Raw genomic sequence first — 19817 nt, 5'->3', positions numbered from 1 at the left:
ACTAAGATACTAGTCGCTATCCAATAAGCGTACGAAGGTGGACTTGGAGAAAGTAAAGAGGTCACGTCCGCTTTGATTGGGTCCGGGGGAGATCACCGCCCGCGGTTCGCCAGAAGCTCGACAAACACCACCTCACTCAAGTCGGTTCATCAATGCTCGCGCGATAGCAACATGTGGCTCCAAGTGGCCCTCTTTATCGCTGCGTGCGTGTCGCCCGCAGCGGCTATTTACCCCGATGAGGTCAATCACATTGATTTCCACCACGCCCTCATCGGTACCCCCTCCCCCGACTCGACCTTCTTCCTCAAGCCTTCCTCCGCCTCAAATGCATCTCTCCTCTACACAATCTCCGACAAATCGATTTTGGGTGCCATCAATCCTCGCGACGGGGCTTTAATTTGGCGTAAGGATCTCTCCCAGGCGGGCTCTCCTACCAACGGGGGCGGCATCCTGCGCGGCTCGGATGGACATAATGCTGTTGTCGGCGCAGCTGGAAATTACATCTCATCTTGGACTGCCCAAGATGGTAAACTGATTTGGGAAAACAAGTTCCAAGATGGAGTGGTTGCGGACGTAGAGCTGCTGGAGCTGGCGGAGGCCAGCGCGACATCCGGTGCTAGAGATACACTGGCATTAGTTGGTAGCGAAAGTGCCGGCATTGTGAGACGGTTGGATGGTAACACTGGAGAGACGAAATGGGAATCGAAGGACACCAGGTTAGTATGCTCTCGCGTTTCTTGAAGCTGTTGCTGATTAATCGGTCTAGTGGTGATGTTGCGTTCCAAGTGTCATCTTCTCCCACGGAGGTCTTCTACATTTCGCTCCAGTCAGCTTTGCTGAAGGGTTACAAGCTCAAGGTCACTGCACTGGATCCCGTGAATGGCCGCCAAACTCGCCAGTATGTCTTAAATTCGGAGAATGAAATTGCGACCCCAGAATCCGTTCTCTTTGTAGGCGCCAATGTTGCCTCGCCCTTGATCGTCTGGGCGGATAAGACATATAAGACTTTGAAGGTCAATGTCATTGGCACAAAGCAAATCCAAACAGTCAACATTGAAAATACCTCCGGCCAGGAAATTCGACAGATTACGGTTCACGCTCCTCATAAACTGAACTCGCTCTCTCACTTCTTGGTCCACTACGTGACTGAGACCGGTGCATGGGCTGAAGTTTATCATGTGGACTTGCAGACTTCGGCTGTGACCAAGGCGTATCAATTGCCCTACCTGCAGGGACAGTCTGCGGTGGCTACTAGCAACATTGATGCCAATGTTTACTTTACCCGCATTACTGACTCTGAGGCTACCATTGTTTCTTCCGCATCGCACGGAATTTTGGGACGCTGGGATGTGAAAGCCGCCTCTACTGAACGTGCTCTGCACGCTGTGTCAGAAGTGATTTCCAAAGGAAAGTCGGTAGCTGTGCGTGCTGTTGTTCTGCGGGAAGCTGGAACCTGGGAGTTGGTTCGTAATGGTCAAACCGAATGGACTAGGCACGAAGCCTTGATTGATGCTGTGGCTGCAACCTGGGTTGAACAAGAAGTCCAGGAGAACCTGGTTCATGAGCTAGAAGTTGAGGGACACGAAAGCTTGATTGGCGCATACATCCATCGGGTGAAGCGCCACATCCGTGATATCCAGCATCTCCCAGACTGGCTGAAAGAACTCCCTCAGCGTATTGTGAGCAGCGTGCTGACTGATGAGGTCACTAACCTTGATAACTTTGGTGTGGCTAAGCCTGTGATCGTAGCCACCAAGAGTGGCCGTCTTTATGCCTTGAACACTGGCAAGCAAGGCGCCGTCGAATGGAGTGTTCAAGTTGAAAAAACTTCACAATGGGATGTGAAGTCTATTGTGACCCGTCCTGGGGTGGCGACAATTTATGCAAGTGACGGAAGCTCTGCAACTGTCAACGTCTCTACCGGTGAAGTGACTTCCCGTACTGCTCCTACAAACGTCAAACTGCAATCCATTGTCTCCCTAGAGAATCATCCGATTCTTGGAATCAATGAAGATGGTTCTCCGGCTGCTGTTTTCGACGATAGCATCGGGTTTCTCGTGACGACCAGCGCCGATGGTCGTGTTCTTGGCTGGTCCGGACAGGACAACAAGTCCCCAGTTTGGGAATTTGTGCCTCCTTCCGGCCAGAAGGTCGTGCATGCAACATCTCGTCCTGTGCACGATCCTATTGCATCGATTGGCAAGGTTCTCGGTAACCGGTCTGTTCTGTACAAATACCTGAACCCCAATCTGGCGCTAATCACCGCTGTGAACGAGAAGGACAACACTGCCGGGTTCTACCTCCTGGACGGTGTGTCCGGCAAGGTGCTATATGCCACCACCCAGAACGGTGTTGACCCGACGCAACCTATTGCGTCAGTCATAAGTGAGAACTGGTTTGCTTACTCCTTCTTTGGCGATGATGTCGATGAATCCTCTGCCAAGGGATATCAGCTCGTGATCTCCGAGCTCTACGAATCACCTGCTGCTAATGATCGTGGACCTTTGGACTCGGCTGGAAACTTTTCTAGCCTTCACGGCAACGATGGTGATAGCCCCCCATCACCTCATGTCGTCGCCCAGGCATTCGTTATTCCTGAGCCTATCTCTCACATGGCTGTCACCCAGACTCGCCAAGGAATCACTACCCGCCAGCTCCTCTGCACTCTGCCAGAGTCTAGCTCTATCGTGGGTATCCCCCGTCCCGTGCTGGACCCTCGTCGCCCTGTTGACCGAGACCCTACCTCTTCCGAGGCGGAAGAAGGACTTTTCCGTTACGCTCCATTCCTAGAGTTTGATGGCAGATGGTTCCTGACTCACGTCCGTGATGTTTCGGGCATCAAGACTGTCCTGTCACGGCCTACTTTACTGGAGAGCACCAGTCTTGTCTTCGCTTTTGGTGGCGATATCTACGGAACACGAGCTACTCCTAGCCAAGCCTTCGATGTTCTTGGCAAGAGCTTCTCTAAATTGCAGCTTGTTCTGACAGTAGTGGCGTTGTCGATCGGTGTCACCTTCTTGGCCCCTATGGTGAGTTTGTCTCTTCTCATTGCCCGATAATATCTGATGCATCTGCTAATCACCCAATCTGTAGGTCCGAAAGAAGCAAGTCAATCAGCTGTGGAAAGCTTAACTAAGTAAATGGTGGTTTCCTCACTCCCATAGATGCATGCATATATCTGAAATGGCGCGTTTTTAAGAATGTAATCTATAGTTTCTCACAATTATTATTTGGATTTTATCCTAGCAGTCTTCAGGCCATTGCACAACGCATGAAATTGGTGGAGGCATGCCGATCTTCAACAGGTGCGCAATTAGTACGGAAAGAGCGTGTACTTGCGATAGGTGGGCGAGCTCAGTCATATTCAGCACTCATTTTGAACAAACCTGATTTTACCTCACCTCGGGTTCTTCAACTCGCCATCCTTGCCCGCAATGTGCTATTCACTATCAACCGCCGCTGGGCAAGAGCTGACTAGCACCCTGCTTCGGTGGTCAATCTAGGATCGATAGAAATGATGCAAGCGGGGAGGGGTGGAGTATGCTCCAATTTCTCATCGGTCAGTTTAGATTCCTCTCTATTGCTCCAGCGATACCATTGCTAGTCCCTGGCCCAGGCAGAATCCTAGCTCAGAAAGGATTGTCGAAGGGTCTTGGCTTCTCTAGAGGCCAAACACGCCTTTTATGATTGTCCAAAGGTTACACCGAAACAAGCAAGCAAGGTCGATACTGATCTACTGATTGCCTCCTGTGCACCGGATTCATAGGCTAGTCGGGAATCCTTTCTCAATTTCTAGGAACCATGGAACCATGCCTCTTGGAGAGTGGAAAATCTTCACATATAGGTATGCCGAATCGATGTAGTGATGCCGTTGTAGGACTTGACTGAGATTATTCTCATCACTCTAAGAGCCTGAAACAAGTGTACTGTGTACCTTTCCAGCAAAGAAGTACTGTGCGTATTGCTTTTTCTATATACATAAATCTTACCCATCGGTTTTATCTCGGGTTATGATATCTTCCTCGAATGAAGTCTAAGAAATTGATCAAGTAGTACTATATTATCATTACGAACATTATCAATTAGGTACTTCATTATATATAGCTTTGGTGGTGGTGTAGTAGGGGCTTAGGTGGCCAGACTGACGTACTTCAACAGGGGGGGGGAGAGTATTCAGGCATTCTGATAGGTTGATTGAGCTGACTAGGCGAATGACTCAGCAAAATGGGAGTGTACAAAGGTGAGTGTTCTATAAGTGAGATTTCTGTATGGGAAAACCCGGAAAAGTGGGTTCATCCAAGCGGATGATACTATAAGCAGGAGTGTTCTAATACCCGCCGTACTATAAGTGAGAGTTGACTATATATCAACCTCCAGGTGCTATACTCCACATATCTTCGGAGACACCATATCATTCAACCTTTTTGCTTCTCACTCCATTAACCTTCGACCGAAGTTTTCAACCATCTTCGAGATTAAAGGCTAGACTTGTGTTTTCACACTCTTACACTGCTTGATCTCGAGGTCTCTTTACTCATCTAACCCAGTCCTTGCCTTTCCACTTCTCCTCTTGACACATCCTTGACGCATCCTCATACACTCTCGGCATATTTGATCACAAGACCATTGAGCTTGCTATAATCAGAGCAGATCATCGACTATATCTCACATTTAGTCTCTCGACGTTTGTGATATATTTGCTCGTTGATTCACTCAACAAGTTTCCAACAAGTCTGCTTCTCATTATCTGATCAGATTTTTAAAACCTCCACCTCTTCTTTTCTCGTTTTCATTCTTCTACATCAACTTACAACATCTACACCTTTGATCACTTTTCGAATACTTGGCCCAGTTGTCTGTCTCGGTATGTGATTTCACATCGAATCTTCACACGCTCCACTTGCTTGAAACTTGCCTTTGCATCCATTCTCCGATGACATTTGTTTCGACATACCTCTTCCTATTTGATCTCACCGATTGCTATTCGCTTCATACATTATCTCCTTCACAATTTTCGACAGCTTTTTCAACTTTGATTCACACATCTTTTTTCTACCACCACTTTTGACCATACATTTATTGACTAGTGGAGTTTTCAGAAACAAAATGTCGAAGAAAAAGACTTCTGAGCCTTGTGGAATCCTTGGTGTGAGCTATACCAAGGATTGGGTGAAGAAAATTGATGGATCTTGGCCTGCTCTTGTTGGCAGTTTTGCAAAGGTCAACACTCTTCATATGCCGGATACCAGGACATTTGACAGCATAGCACTGGCAAAGGAAAGCCCAATGAGAACATGGGTTAACCAGTACCTCGAAGCCCGTGAAAAAGAGTTCGGACACCCATCGAAAGCTCCGAAGACCTTGAGAGGCAACTGGGTCGACAAGATCCTGAACGAAAAAGTCTGCAGAGAAGTGCTCGAAGATGCCAGTCCACCAAAGATTGGCATAAATGACGTGACCGCGGATGCCCTTGCTGCCATGAGCACCCTCTGGTACGCCGTGAAGTGCATGAAGGCCGTGCCACGTCTTTGTGAGAAGTCGAAAGTCGAAGACACTCCCTTGAGTCTGGATCCATACGACGTGTTGCACATGTGCATATTTCTTGCAAACTGTCATCGATCGTTCAAAGGGAGAAATATCGACGCGGAAATCTTGAATAAGCGCAATCAAAACCGAATTCTCCCTGTGTACGTGGAAGCCAGACCTACAAATCATTCAGCTTCCGCTTCGGCTTCCGCCTCAGCTTTGCTTTCGATCTCTCCTGGGCAGTCATCCAGCTCTGGAGATTTGGACGCTCTCAGAAGAAGCTTGCTTGGGATGGAAGCTTATTCTCCATTTGAAGATTATGCCAACCTCCAAGCACTTGGTCCCAATGCACCTTCCGCGAATGAGAAGGCTGTTGCGGAGCTAATGAATTCGATTCAACGTGCCCTTATTCGGCCTCGACCTGGACCACAGCCTGCAATGTCAGACGATGTATACAGAGTTCTGCACAATTATTTCGTGGATGAGGATAGGGACTTTTCCAAAGATTGTGTTCTTTTCGAACCAATTGACACGCAACCACGACAGACTAGCCTGGACACTCATGTTGCCCTGGTAGCATCTATCGGCGAGGCCATCATGACAGCCAACGATGAAGGAGATGACCATGAAGCTGCCAACAATATGGATTTGGCAGACGACGTAGGTTGCGCGGTGGTTGAAAGGAGAGACTATACCATGTCTGCCAGAACCAGAGAATTCCAAGATGCTTGCAACAAAGCAGGGCTGACCGTGACGAAGGATGGTGTGTATCTCCACTCTCACAGAATTAGCAAGCCGGTTTCTCTGGAGCCTTGGCAGGCTACTGCCGTGGCATGGATGATGGACATGGAAGAGCAGTCACCACTACACGGAGGCATTCTTGCTGATGGGTGCGGACTTGGGAAGACGCGAACAACGTACACCCTGATGGAACGTTCACTTACCAAGACTTCTGAGAACGGAACATACTATCCACAGCTTGTGCTATGTCCAAAGAGTCTGCTCGATATGTGGTATGCAGAGGCTATGGAACATTTTGGAGATACCTTCGTGATCAAGGTGTTTTATGGACCCCAGCCAAAAAGCCCCAAAACCCACCGTGAGGAGTGCGTTATAAACAATAATGACGTTTTGATGGAGTATTTGCGAACCCTGGATTCCAGCAGTATTGAGACTTTGCGAGTTGTCATAATCAGCACTTATGACACATTTGCTTTTCGAACAACACACCAGAGTGGTGGAAGGGGGGTAGACCCTGTTCATCTGGAAAGTGATGATGAGAATGACCCGGAAAATTCTCACTCAGAAGTTCATTTAACTTCCAGTGCTGGGAATGACGACGAGTGTCTTGACCTTGATGTCATAGATACGATCGAGGAAACGGAGTCTACGGACGATCCTAGATCAATTCTATCAGACCAACGGCCTGCTCAATCAGTGAGATATGCACTGGGTAGCCAAGGCTCTAAAACAACAGCCAGTGCTATCCAAGGACTCGGGGTTGTTCAAAGTGATAATATGAGCACCGCTATCAACTATGTGAGCCGATTGAAGGCTTTCAAGTTTAGCAGAATCATTTGCGATGAGGCCCACCGAGTGAAGAACATTCTGAGCAAGCAGCATCAGAGTATTTCCCTCCTTGAGTATGATGCCATCTGGTTTTTGACAGCCACGCCAATGTCAAACAGCTTTACAGACCTCAATGGCCCTCTGAGTTTGTTGCACAAGCGATCGTCTGCCGACGGCGAGGAGGAAGAGGAAGAAGTTGATCTGCCACTTGCACCCGGCATGAGACATAGATCAGGCGGAGGAGCTGATTACTTGATTGATGTTTATGGCGCATGGTCAAGACTGCCTAAATTGCCGACTCCAGCTCCTTGGGGTTTGCTGAACCCCAAGCTGTTGGTCGATCTACAAAGTCGGCGATTAACACCCGGACAGGCGTGCAAGCTCATCCCCATCATCTTCCGCCTTTGTATTCTACAAAGACAAATGGGCGATGATATTGAGATGCCAGCTGGAGAGAAAATCCAAATCGGTGGAAAGATCCCCCCTGCGCGTGTTATGACAGTGGAACTCTGTTACTCAGATGCTGAACAGAGGGAGCATGATTTGCTGTATTCCAAGATCATCAAGGGTCTAGTCAAAAAGGAAAATGATTCATCGCCTGAGACGTTTTCTGATGCTCAATTGAATGGGAAGGGGAGAGCTCACAATGGCAAGTTTCGATCTGCCACTTTATCTGAGGCTCAACTGTTTGGAAGGGGGCGAGTCAACAGTGGCAAACTCCGGCGATTATGCGCCTTGGCCTTCCATGCAAAGCTCGACACTTTCCTAAACCTCGAGGGTATCTCAAATCAGTACACTGAGCATGTAGCGGATATTGCCAAAGAGGGCAATATGTGCTTCGAACTGTTTTGGCAGCTGACGGTAGAAGGGAAAATCAACCCGCCTCCCCGAATTAGATTCGATCGAGCAAGATACCTACTTTGCCAATCTCCTCGCTTGAAATATTTGCTCAAGATCTTTCTTGCAGAAGGTCTTACACCCTCGTCTGCCAAGCCTCGCTTCGTGATCTTCTGCAATTGGCCTATGACAGTTTGGCTGGTTCAGATGCTGCTACATGCACTATCACTGGAATTTGCGGCTATAACCTCACCTATGAGCGTAGCTGACCGCACGGAAGCTATAAATCGCTTCAACGACTCCAACAATGACTGTTCGGTGTTCATCACGACATATACGCTTGGGGCCTTTGGCCTCAACTTGCAGAGCAATTGCAGTCGTCTTGTTCTCATGGAATCGGCCATAAACTATAACCGAGTTTTCCATGCCATCGGAAGAATGCACCGCCTGGGCCAAAAAGAGCCACAGAAAATTTGGTATCTATTTCAGGATTCTACGATTCAGCGTTGGATGGAATGGCGTAATTTGACGAAACTTCGAGGTCAGATTGCTGCACAGAACAGAGAGGCTTTCGAGCCAGTTCTGAGGCACCGGCAGGAAAATAGAGCACGAGAAGGAGTTTCGATCAATGAGAAGGACGAGAGAGATGGAGATATCGAAGATCTATGTGATCGTTTTTTCCGCGATTTGATGGGCCAAGAAGAAGGGTGTGGTGATCGCAGTGGAATGGGGAATGAGATGGAGTTGGACGTGGTGGCCAAAGATACACGTTACCACTCACGCCGTCACGGACAGGGAATCAACAACATGACTCGTCATGTTGTCATTGAAGAGCAGAAGGAGCAGCAGGAGGAGAAGGAACCAGAGGACTTGACGGAAACTCGTAAGCGTCCCCGAGGCCCAGAGGACAATGGCGAAGGACCGAGTACGAAGCGGGTTTTTTCGCTATGAGTATTCGGCGCGAGTGCAAAGGGATATAATTACTATCTAGCCCTTCAGGATTGCAAGATAAAACACACAGAAAATGATATGAGAATTTGGGATGAGACTTTGCCTGCCTAGTCATATAGGCTACCTCTAACGGCATTTGATGTACTTTCTCCACGACCACTTTAGTGAGGAACTTGTGTACTAAAATTATCATACAATCAAAGTTGAGCCATCTGCTATGAGGGCGAAAATTCGACAGTCGGGAAATTGGAAAGGACAGTGACCTCGCCAGGACCGCATTCATAGTAGAAGTTGCATGATCCAAATTACAAAAATTACCTCATCAGACGATAGTTATTATCAGAGGATGTTGTAGATGAACTCAATACGTTGACTCCACATCCCCAAATCATCGAACCCCAACCCCGCAATGTCCTTCTCTCCTATCAGCCCCACCTTCCCTTTGATCCTCAAATCGGATTTGATAAAAAATCTCGGAAGGGCAAGCCGATTCGCCATGACTAATTATAACAGGTCCGTTCTGGTCATGTATCTTCCTCCTGTCAATTTGAAGAACACCTACATTAGAGATTCACTTTTTACCAGCCTACACCTACCCCCCCCCCCCTAGCTCTACGATACACATATTACCTATTTTGAGGCAGGTTCTAAAACGTCAACTTGCCAATCTTCCAAACTTGTGCTGGGTGAGCGCTTTCAATTGGTCCTAAGGGCAATATTTGGATCGACATGGCGATCACCGACGTCGACAAGGGGACTTTCCTTCATGGCACGCCATATGTACAGGGAAAGGCTTCAGGGAAGCTTATTGCCAGCAACATGGAATTGAGCTTCTGGGGTGGTGTCAGCCCTCGGACCAGCGAAATTATTGACCGCCACCATCCATTGAGTGGCAATCATCTAGAAGGCTCCATACTGGCCATTCCAGGTGGACGTGGCTCATGTACTGGAAGCACAGTCATGCTCGAGCTTCTTCTTTGTGACAAGGCTCCCAAGGCGCTAGTTTTTGAGCGAAAAGAAGACATTCTCACGCTCGGAGTAATCGTTGCTGAAGAGATCTTTGGAAAGGCCATACCCGTGGTGACACTCGACCCAAATGACTTCCGAGAACTATTAAAAATCAACGGTCGTCTTGTTTACATCGCCAATGGACAAGTCTCAACGAAGCCGCTCCCTGACGTAGCGGTCAAGATCTCGCCAAATATTCACGGGACTGAACCAACGCTTTCGGTGAACGACATGAATCTCACAGAATTGGATGTGGCTCTTCTCGAAGGCGCCCATGGGGACGCTTCCCGTGCAGCAATGAGGATCGTTCTGAGATTAGCAAGCATTCTCGGAGCCACAGAGCTGATGGACGTCACGCAAGTCCATGTGGATGGGTGCGTCTACACTGGACCGGCCTCTCTCGCCTTTGCAGAAAATCTACGGGATCGTGGGGGCAAAGTCCGGGTCCCAACGTCACTGAATTCTATCTCCGTCGACAAGAATTTTCGCCGAGTCCAAGGTGTCAGTCAAGAGTTTAGTATCGCGGCTGAAAAGCTGGCAGATGCTTATACTGACATGGGGGCGCGGCCAACTTTTACCTGCGCACCATATCAACTTGAGACTGCACCAAATCTCGGAGATCAAGTTGCTTGGGCCGAGTCCAATGCCGTGGTTTACGCGAATAGTGTGCTTGGAGCTAGGACTATGAAATATCCCGACTTTCTTGACATCTCAATTGCATTGACTGGTCGCGCACCTAAAGGAGGACCACATGTTCACATCAACAGGCTAGCCTCGGTCATTGTGAGAGCTCCAGAGATTCAGAAAGCCAATATTGATGATTCTTTCTATCCCCTTCTGGGGTATCAAGTAGGTAATCTGGCGACAAGTCAGATCCCGGTGGTGGTAGGGCTGGAGTCTTTCAATCCGACCCTAGACGACCTGAAAGCCTTCGGGGCGGCTTTTGCCACGGTCTCCAGTGCTCCAATGTTCCACATGGTCGGTGTGACACCCGAAGCACCAACCCTAGAGACCATACTAAGTCAAGGACCGGATGTACGTTCTGTCGACGTGCATCTGGATGATTTGATTGAATGCTGGAACTCTCTTAACAGTGCCACAGACCAACAACCAACTGACCTGGTGTCTCTGGGAAATCCGCACTTCTCACTGACTGAAATCACAAAGCTTGCTAGCCTCTGCAGAGGCCGCACTAAGAACCAAGATATCGCCATCATGGTAACATGCGGCCGAGTGACTTATGCTTCGGCTTGTAAGTCTGGCTTGACTGATGAGCTAGAGGCGTTTGGTGTTCAATTCATCACCGATACCTGTTGGTGCATGATCACCGAGCCAACCATTCCTGAATCTCAAAATGCGATCATGACTAACTCGGGGAAATATGCTCATTACGGCCCAGGCCTCACTGGGAAGAGTTTTTACTTTGGAAGTCTTGCCAGGTGTGTTGAAGCGGCCTGTGGAAGTGAATATATGGAACGAAGACCGCAGTGGTTTGAGTCTGGGCCGCAATATATCTCAAAGGAGCGAAAGGATATTGAGAAATGACTTCCCTGGAATTTGCTTTACACTATAGAACTTATTCCAGTCCCTCTGGTAATATGACTTGTATCGGAATCTGTATCCATGTCAAGTTGAACGGGGGGACTAGAGCCGTGGCAAGTACTGATTATGTGGCGGTCTTTAAGTTCCACTGGTCACCACTAGAAGACGAGACCTACTACACGTCCAAGTGGAAACAAAGATGGTAAATTAATCAGCCACCACGTTTGACAGTGGAATTATACGTGCGCCAAGAGCATGTAGCGGTATCAAAAAGTGAAAAAGTAGGTAATAAGCGGGTAATTTGCCATATCAGAAGTGAGAAGTAAAAAAGAAGAGAATGAAAAAAGAGCGGACGGTGCCTGCTTTCCAGTGGTTACAATTCCTTCAACCACTACCATTGTACTTGACATCTCGTACGGGCGACTGCACATCGCACAGCGCAATCAAATCCCCCAATCGGGTTTACTGAACGGTCCACTTGCCATCATAGGCTGGGTCGACATTGAGCCGTCCAGCCTGCGTGGCATCCCAATTATTGTTTTGGAAGCTGATGACGGCGTCCCCGACTTTGTAACCTGTAATTGTGAGACCGGTTCCGCTGGATGCGCCAAGCGTCACCTTTTCGTTGTTATGGCTAGCATCGGTGAAGCCAACAATGGTGCTGGTGCCCAGTTGCGGAACTAGGGAAAATTCTTCAATCCACGCTGTGTCAATTTTGAACTCGTCAAAGTTAGACAACATATTCAGACTAATGAGGCCTGCAGATATGCCCTCTGAGCGAATGTTTGACACCGTGTAATTGGAGATGGTCGTGGTTACATCGGCCGTGTCCGTAGAACCAGTGTTCACATAGCTTGAGGAGCAACCAATAAGAGCGCGCGGGGCATAGTCCAGGAAGGAGTAATATCGACTATGGATCACATCTATCTGGTCGAGATGAATGTTCGCCAGGGTGCGAGGATACCACCCAATTTGAATGACCGCCGCGTTGTCGGTCTTCCAAACAATGAGTCGCTCGGCGGTAACCCCGGAGTAATAGGTCTTTAGCGTATCATCCCCAGAGTGATAGAAGATGTCTCGCAAGTAGCCGTTGGTATACATCTCCAGGCCATCCGTCTGGCCGTAGAAAGCACCGACTTGTTTATAGTCGGAAACATCAACGCTGAAACCGTTGGGGGGAGTATTTCCATTGCTGTCGTAGAAGTCCATACTATTAAACGGCTGTGCGTTGGTAGTGATCCCATTCATGGTCCAAGTCTGGCTACTCGTAACGCCATTGCCTCGCCACATTTTGAGGGAGGTTTGATCCGACTTGTTGTTACTGTATCCGTCGGCCGTGTTGGCCTGGTAAACATACTGTTCACCCGAGAGGACACCAAACCCAGAAGCTTTCAGGTCTGATTGGCCATTGTTGTACTCAATAGCTCCTTTCACGTAGGCACCAGGGGCCAGGTAGACCCAAGATACCGAAGAGCTCAGCACGGCGCGGTTCTTACCGGTAAACCAGTAAACGCCAGGTCCAAAGAAGACAACAGATTTATCCACATTCTCTAGACTCTCTACTAGCCCGGGTTTGACATCGTAGATATCACCTTGGTCTGAAGGGACCAAGTCAGAAGCCGGAAAAGGACTGGCGAAGATCAGGAGAGCATTGAGAGGTTCCCGCCCAACAATGGGCATCGCGTCCGTGTAAGACTCAACATAGTTGGCCGCGGTTTTGTTGACATCTTGGACGTAGCTGGACTGGGTCGCGAGCTCCCGCGTATGATATTCGAAGAGATCATCGGCGAACTCTACCGAAAATCGGGCGCCATTTGTGTCAGGGGTGTAGGGCACCGTGATCAGGGCTGCGTTTTTCGTCGCCGTGACCGTAAATTTGCGATTAGTTGGACGGATAGTAACGTCGTCAGCCGACACTGCCTTCCCATCCAGCCGGGTTACCTTCACCACGACATCGCTACCGTACAAAAACTGAGACCAGCCCATGGTGACACCAATGTCGGCTTCGATCGTGATTTGGTCATCGTCATTGCATATATCCGGCTGATCCGGGTAGCAGAGCTTCCCCTTTCCGCTGCGAGGAATGCTCTCATAGACAAAAGAGTCAAAGAATGTTCCATTACCGTCGATAGAGACCTGGACCGAATATTTATGCGACTGTCGCACATCTCCATCGCTGACTGGCGTCCAAGGGTTGACCACACCGGTGTCGTGCCACCAGGTTCTGAGATCCTTTTCGTTCGCCGGGGCAGCAGAGCTGTTGCTCGCCCGTTTGTGGAGAGCATAATGGGGAACTGCCAGCGCAGTTGCCTGAAAGAGGCTGCTGGCCAGTACAAAGAGACCAACTTGGTGAAAGATCTGCATTGAGGGGGACGATTTGGCAAAAATGAAATTGAATAGATTTTTAGGCAGTCGAGCGAAGTTGAGGGGCTCCTTAGACCAGAATAATAAGGGTTGGCCAAGTGAAGGTAAATGATATTCTTGGAATGAGTGTGTAGAAGAATCAGAAAATAGAAAGAATGAAGCTCAGCTTCCGTGCTTGTTGGAAAACATGATGGAACGGTCGGGGCAATGTGTCTTTATACCTCGAGCACCGTGCAACGAAAAGCCCACAAAGATTGCAATTGTAGGATTATTACTCGAGTTGCCATACAATACCGCATGGTTGCGATAATGGCTCTAGCCTGTCAACCAAGCATTGGAACCTGGCTGGTGGGCCCTGTAGCCCTGTAATTCCCGCCCCCGGAAAACTTTAAACTTCATGGTACTTCAAGCCCTGGTCCCTCTCGCACGGTTCCATGACCGCTCATACCCTACGATCCGAAATGCAGCCGGTGATTTACTTCTTCATCATTTTCTGGGGGGATGCCTTTCTCGATAGGTGATTTGCACCGGACAAAGTCCCTTGCTATCTCCAACATGAAACAAGCCGTCGTTACAACATTTTATCCACTTCGGCGAGATACCGAGTCCATTATTGGCGTCCAGTGGGTCGAAATATGAAGGGTTCATTGGCGAAGCAGCCAACAATTTACGATTGAAGCCTGACCCATGGAGAATTTTCAACATTGTCCCTGGATGTTCGTCCGATGCGCGTCATTTGATTGAGGCAAATCTCAAGCATAAGCGCATGGGCTTTGAGCGCTTACGCTACGAAACTATAAATTTCTCCACAATGTGTGTCCGAAGAAGGCCCGAATCAACATTGCTCCCGCAGCGCATGAAAAGCGGCGGGCTAATAAACCCTTCTAATACGAGGTATTATGTGCACAAGACATATTTCCCGCATGGAAATACTTTTAGTTTTTCCAGCCTATGTGCAAAATAGAAAATTCTAAACCCCGACTGATTTCGGGTTCAGCTTAGTGAACAAATTTCCCTAACATTGTCTACATTTCCGAAGAAGCCCCTTTTTTCTCATTCGCCACGATTGCGGGGCCTGGAAGGTTTTCTTCCCAACCCGTAACCATAGTTTCCTGTAGACGCAGTAGGTTTTCGGATAAGTGAGTGGGGTATCCAATGAACTTGCGCGCAAGCGACCACGACAATCTGATAATTTGGCCAATCTCCCCTAACTTGCAAGGCCACTGATAGAGTTGCACATCTCGGCAGTAATGTCCAGTCCACCTGGCTAGTCATACCCGGGCAGAGGAACTCGGTCTTGGACAGCTTACTCTGCATGAGGCGAAACGGCTTCAAGATGAGTTCAAAGCTTTGCGTATCTGTGGAGGCACCGGTGATTTATAGCCCTCGCATAGAAGTTCACTCTACCCGCGATTATCGCCCAGAGTATTCTGCTAGCGAGATGTAATGGCTGAAGAGACTATTTCAATGGAAAGTCGCATTATGGTCGCACATTAGAAGTCGACATGTGGCTGAGCAAATCAGCAGTATGGTCACTTTCCACCTCACGTTCCAGCAAGCGCAGTTGGCCATTAACAATGAGATCATCTCACGACTGGCAAATATTAGCAAAGGCGTTCCGGGAAGACAGGAACCCATCGCTAGGCATCTCTACAGAGCGGCGAGGTGTCAATGTCTCAGTCCAATTCCACTAAACATCCTTGACGAATACCAGATTGCTTTGGATAAGGAAGGGTTCATTACTCGGCGACTTGTGCAGCCTAGGCCCAAGCCCAAGCCGCAAGTCCCAGAACAGAACCATCAGCCCCCTACGGTCTCCGGTGACCAGGAAATAGACATAGATGCTATGTCTATGGGTGTGACGAATGAGCCATCTCTCAATCCCGCGGTCGTCCCTGAAAGGAATCAAACTCCCGACCTACAGCCAACTCATACCAAGAAGGAAGGTTGAAGGAGGAAGAAGGAAGAAGTATGGAGGTTGTTGAAAAAGGAAGGTTGAAGAAGGAAGGTTGAAGAAGGAAGAAGGAAGAAGGAAGAAGGAAGAAGGAAGAAGGAAGAAAGTTGTGTCTATGGTCTCAAAGCAAATGCCTGCTATTTTTATCGATCTGCCCGCAGTGCCAGTAGGGTCCCCAGTTTTATGGAGACTCACTAGCCCCGCCCAAGAGGCGCCGATCTTCATATGAGGGATGGGGGCCACTCGCGGGTGCCATGAATTTCTAGAGCCTTAATCTGAATCTGCTTCTTTAATGAAGATATTTCCATCGGTCTGTCGGTAGACTGAATAGAAACTAGGTTCAAACAGAAAATATGCTTTCTCGCGCGCTCAGGATCTATACCCCACCCAGGGCCACCCATCAGTTCTACATACAAATATATATGTTATTTCAAATATTCCGAGAGCTGCATTGCACATAATGGGGCCTGTCTAGAACGTCACAGCTATCAATCATTTTTCTTAGCTAGTAGCGTAACTGGAAGCCAATAAAGTTGACTGCCATCCGGGGTGCGGATCTCTTTGTGCAAAGTCTCCAGAGCATTCATAAGCTCGTCCGAGCTAGGGGCAAATGGTGCAACTTGCTTCAAACGATGCAAAGCGGCACTGCTATTCTCCAGAGCTGCCAAGAAGGTATCCATACAAAGTGGAATCAGCTGAGTTGACCACGACTTGTACTGACAGTGCACAACATCCAAGTCGGCTTCGGCGCGCTTCACGTGCTGATCAAGCTCATCGAGCCACCTGAATTTGTTCCAAGTAAGTCGATGTTGCTTCCTCCGCGGACAGAAGAATCTTTGGGGGGGGGGGGGGGGGGGGATACGGTATGAAATACAGTGCTAGGACCTACTGGAAATTATGATTCGATGCATTGCTCATACGATCGATCATCTGCCGAACCTGGATGGCAGCATCGCCTTTAACCACACTGCTCCCGAATCGAGCATCCTCCCACTGGAGGTAGCCACCAGGCTCTGTGTAATGAAAATCGTTAATTGCTCTGATTGACCACCGCATAAGGGACGCGCGTGAAAACCTACTGAGCAATTTGGCGGCATTCTTGATCAGCGGAATAGGGTCGTTCTCGCGGATAATGAACGCCAACATGCGTAAATGCACCACATCAAATTGACCAATCAGAGACTCTGGGACATCACTGAGAGCGTCAAGGTGGTCGAATTTAACATTTGAGGCCCAGTATTCTGGGCTGGGGAAGTGGGCGTCGGTGATATCATATGCCACAACTCGAGCGGAGGGTGGAAGCTGAGCGGCTAGCTCGACAGCCCAGATCCTGTATGTTTTATGACGTGTATTAGACTAGACACTGAGTCCTGAATGGTCATGGGTAAATATCTGCCTACCCTGTGCCCGCTCCAATGTCGGCGATTGCCATGCCATCTTTGATGGGGATATCAGGATGGAGTATGTGTTTCGTATGTAGTTGCCATAGGAGATGCTGTGATCCAAGCCTGGGTAGAGTGCAGTGCGGGCCGATTAGCATGTACTCGGGGCTCGACTCTGGGGCTGAGAGATGCGTACCTTAAGGCTTCGACTCGATCGTGCTTCAGCAAGTAATTGGCAGTGGAGGGGGCAGCCATGACTGGGGAATGATTGGGGAAGTCAAACCTAAAGTAATAATAACAAAAAATTTAATCAGAAATCAGTCAACACGAAAGGATTCCAAGGAGTTTTAACCACAGCAACAAAGAGAACAGTATCTCGGCTACGTGGAGGGAGGAGGTTCTGTCCTGCTCAGCTGATTCAATACGCAGGTAGAGTGAGGCGATGATTGGTGAACAAACATCGCTGCGGGGATGGTTTTCCGGGGGGGGAATGACAGCTCTAGAGCTAATATAGGTAACATCCACGGCCTTGGGGGCGGTTTAGCCTCTCCTGCATATGCATGCACATACGTAATGATCTAATACAATCCAAAAGGCTTATGACCGTAGAAACCACACGCAGCAGCAGCTCAGATCCGCAATTTCCTTATTGGGGCCTGTTCCCTGTTGCATGCGCACTTGATCACTGTACATATAACCGTGTCAAAAAGAGCTGCTAATGACGATTGGCTGAAGGTGGGTCCACCGACGCTGTGGCGCACTATTACATGCGACTAAGAGCCCCGATTTGACAGTGGAATGAGTGTAGATCGCGCGAATGCAAGGCAGACAAGTTTTAGCGAGGTGGCCAATCTCAAGCCTGTGTCGGTCAGAAGTGGTTGTTTTTCTTCCTAAACAATGTTTCTCTTAATTGAATCACCTTTGTTTATTTCTTAATTTTGGCGCATCATCGCGAGTTCGCCGATCTCTATTTGTCCCTTCGGAAAGCTACTTATCGCTCTCAATCGCCATGCAACTGTTAGAAACACAAACTTGTAACGAAATTTACGAACCTATGCGGCTCGAAATACCTAGAAGTACCCGTTCAGAGCCAAAGACTGAGCATCTTAGTATGGTTAGTCATCATTGAATTCTTGCGAGAGCAGAATTTGTGGGACTGCAGGTGTTCCAGGTTTCAAGGGGAGAGGCGGGATTCCGCTACAGAGTAGGCACGCCGCCAGGCAGATTGATTGGCGAAAGGGTACCTTGCCGGGAAGCAGTTTTCTACTTCGGCGCATCCTCAATACGCTGCTAAACTAACAATACTTTTTCTACATTCATCACTTCACTGTAAATTGAGTCAGTGGCTCTTCATCTTTGATTCACCCTATAGGCTCGACAATTTTTCAAAATTTTGTGGTTTTGTTCCGCCTACACAAGGATCATATTACAAAAATTTACTTCCCCATGCTACGGATTGTATACTTCAGTCCGTAGGCATTTAATTGTCTTGAGAACTTGATTCAGAATGCACGAATTTTTCATTACACGAGTGAGAATTCTAAACACCTTTTTGACTTTGCCCGATTCTAATAAGGCGAGCAGTGACGCACGTTGGAGGAAAACGAGACTTTTTAGTCCATTAGAGCTGGCATTTTTGACCCCTATCAGCCGCTTAAGCGGTCTCTAGTAAGATCGGTTTCTATGTATTTATGCAGGCGCCTATCTTTCTTGAAACCTGATGAAAGTACGTTCAGGGGCCACACAGAGCTACATGATTTACTACATGTTCAATCCCGAGCAGACGAAGCTCGTATATACATTTCTGAAAGCCCTCTTATCATCTGAACATAGCTAGGCTGTCTAAGAATGGCTTAGCTTTAGTGGGTGCTAATCTCATCAGATAGTTAGCAAGCGTCATTCTACTCCGGCCTGTCGGCACTCGCAATGACTTCGGTGGAAAGCAGTGCCTCAAAACACTGAACGGGCAAATGAAAGTAGCCACGGACGCAAAGACCGGTCCCATCGGGTAATCATTTGCTAGAAATTTCAGTAGGGAATGGGCATCAACAGCGTACGGACTTATGCTAACTTCGCTTAACCCTATCTCGGGAAAACATCTCTCTCTTTAAATCCTCCAAATCAAGCTCAATAGACCCACCGCATCTTTGCCAACCCCTTCAACGCCATTTCATCCCTTTTGACGAAAAGAAAATCCAGGTCCTCCAAGGTCAGATTATCTAGAGATCTGCAATATGGGTATTCGAAATAAAGATTGAGAAAATTCGGTTGCAGGGAGGCGTAAGCGCTCCAGAGTACTTTAGAGTTTTTTCTTGATCATCTTTATCCTACAATTCCAGTATTCGACACCTATACAGTGATTGATGATTGCGCGAGGCCCGAAATGCTATCGTCTCGACGCTATGCTTTCTCATCGCGTTACGCGCCGCAGCTCAATTTTTGTTGAAGATAGGTTCATTTCCGCAGAACCTACCTAGCGACTTTGTTCCGTCTAGTGACTTCCTTATCTCCGAAGCCGTGCAGACACGCGAAGAGTCTGATCCCTTCGAAGAACCCCATTTTTAGTTGCTACTCACTTCTTTTTTTCTGTTTACGGCAAACGAAAACCTCAATAGATATAACCATGCATAGCATTACCTGAGGCAGAGCATTTCGTTTACCTATATTTTAAATCTTAATCAAGA

The 19817-nt window shown here is 48.3% G+C and overlaps 6 protein-coding genes across 6 annotated transcripts; 4 read left to right on the top strand and 2 right to left on the bottom strand.

Annotated features, from left to right (window-relative positions):
- Nucleotides 1-171: 171 nt before the first annotated feature.
- Nucleotides 172-3132, top strand: N7484_003352 (uncharacterized protein; the record flags this gene model as incomplete). Its single annotated transcript, XM_057113772.1, has 3 exons — nt 172-716; nt 767-3029; nt 3094-3132. The coding sequence occupies 3 exons, from the start codon at nt 172-174 to the stop codon at nt 3130-3132; spliced, it is 2847 nt and encodes a 948-aa protein (XP_056973912.1).
- A 1974-nt stretch (nt 3133-5106) lies between these two features.
- On the top strand, nt 5107-8883 carry N7484_003351 (SNF2-related protein; the record flags this gene model as incomplete). Its single annotated transcript, XM_057113771.1, has 1 exon — nt 5107-8883. One exon carries the CDS (start codon nt 5107-5109, stop codon nt 8881-8883), a length of 3777 nt encoding a protein of 1258 aa, XP_056973911.1.
- Nucleotides 8884-9612: 729 nt separating this feature from the next.
- Nucleotides 9613-11436, top strand: N7484_003350 (uncharacterized protein; the record flags this gene model as incomplete). The annotated part of the gene is made up of 1 exon (XM_057113770.1): nt 9613-11436. One exon carries the CDS (start codon nt 9613-9615, stop codon nt 11434-11436), a length of 1824 nt encoding a protein of 607 aa, XP_056973910.1.
- A 459-nt stretch (nt 11437-11895) lies between these two features.
- N7484_003349 (uncharacterized protein) lies at nt 11896-13797 on the bottom strand (the record flags this gene model as incomplete). Its single annotated transcript, XM_057113769.1, has 1 exon — nt 11896-13797. The coding sequence occupies one exon, from the start codon at nt 13795-13797 to the stop codon at nt 11896-11898; it is 1902 nt and encodes a 633-aa protein (XP_056973909.1).
- A 1528-nt stretch (nt 13798-15325) lies between these two features.
- Nucleotides 15326-15748, top strand: N7484_003348 (uncharacterized protein; the record flags this gene model as incomplete). Its single annotated transcript, XM_057113768.1, has 1 exon — nt 15326-15748. The coding sequence occupies one exon, from the start codon at nt 15326-15328 to the stop codon at nt 15746-15748; it is 423 nt and encodes a 140-aa protein (XP_056973908.1).
- A 491-nt stretch (nt 15749-16239) lies between these two features.
- On the bottom strand, nt 16240-17388 carry N7484_003347 (class I SAM-dependent methyltransferase; the record flags this gene model as incomplete). The annotated part of the gene is made up of 5 exons (XM_057113767.1): nt 16240-16534; nt 16641-16764; nt 16831-17081; nt 17152-17259; nt 17330-17388. 5 exons carry the CDS (start codon nt 17386-17388, stop codon nt 16240-16242), a joined length of 837 nt encoding a protein of 278 aa, XP_056973907.1.
- Between the last annotated feature and the right edge of the window lie 2429 nt (nt 17389-19817).

This window comes from Penicillium longicatenatum (assembly GCF_028827895.1).
Source record: "Penicillium longicatenatum strain IBT 33135 chromosome Unknown contig_2_segment0_segment0, whole genome shotgun sequence".
Lineage (NCBI taxonomy): Eukaryota > Fungi > Ascomycota > Eurotiomycetes > Eurotiales > Aspergillaceae > Penicillium > Penicillium longicatenatum.
This window is presented reverse-complemented; position numbering and strand designations above follow the sequence as displayed.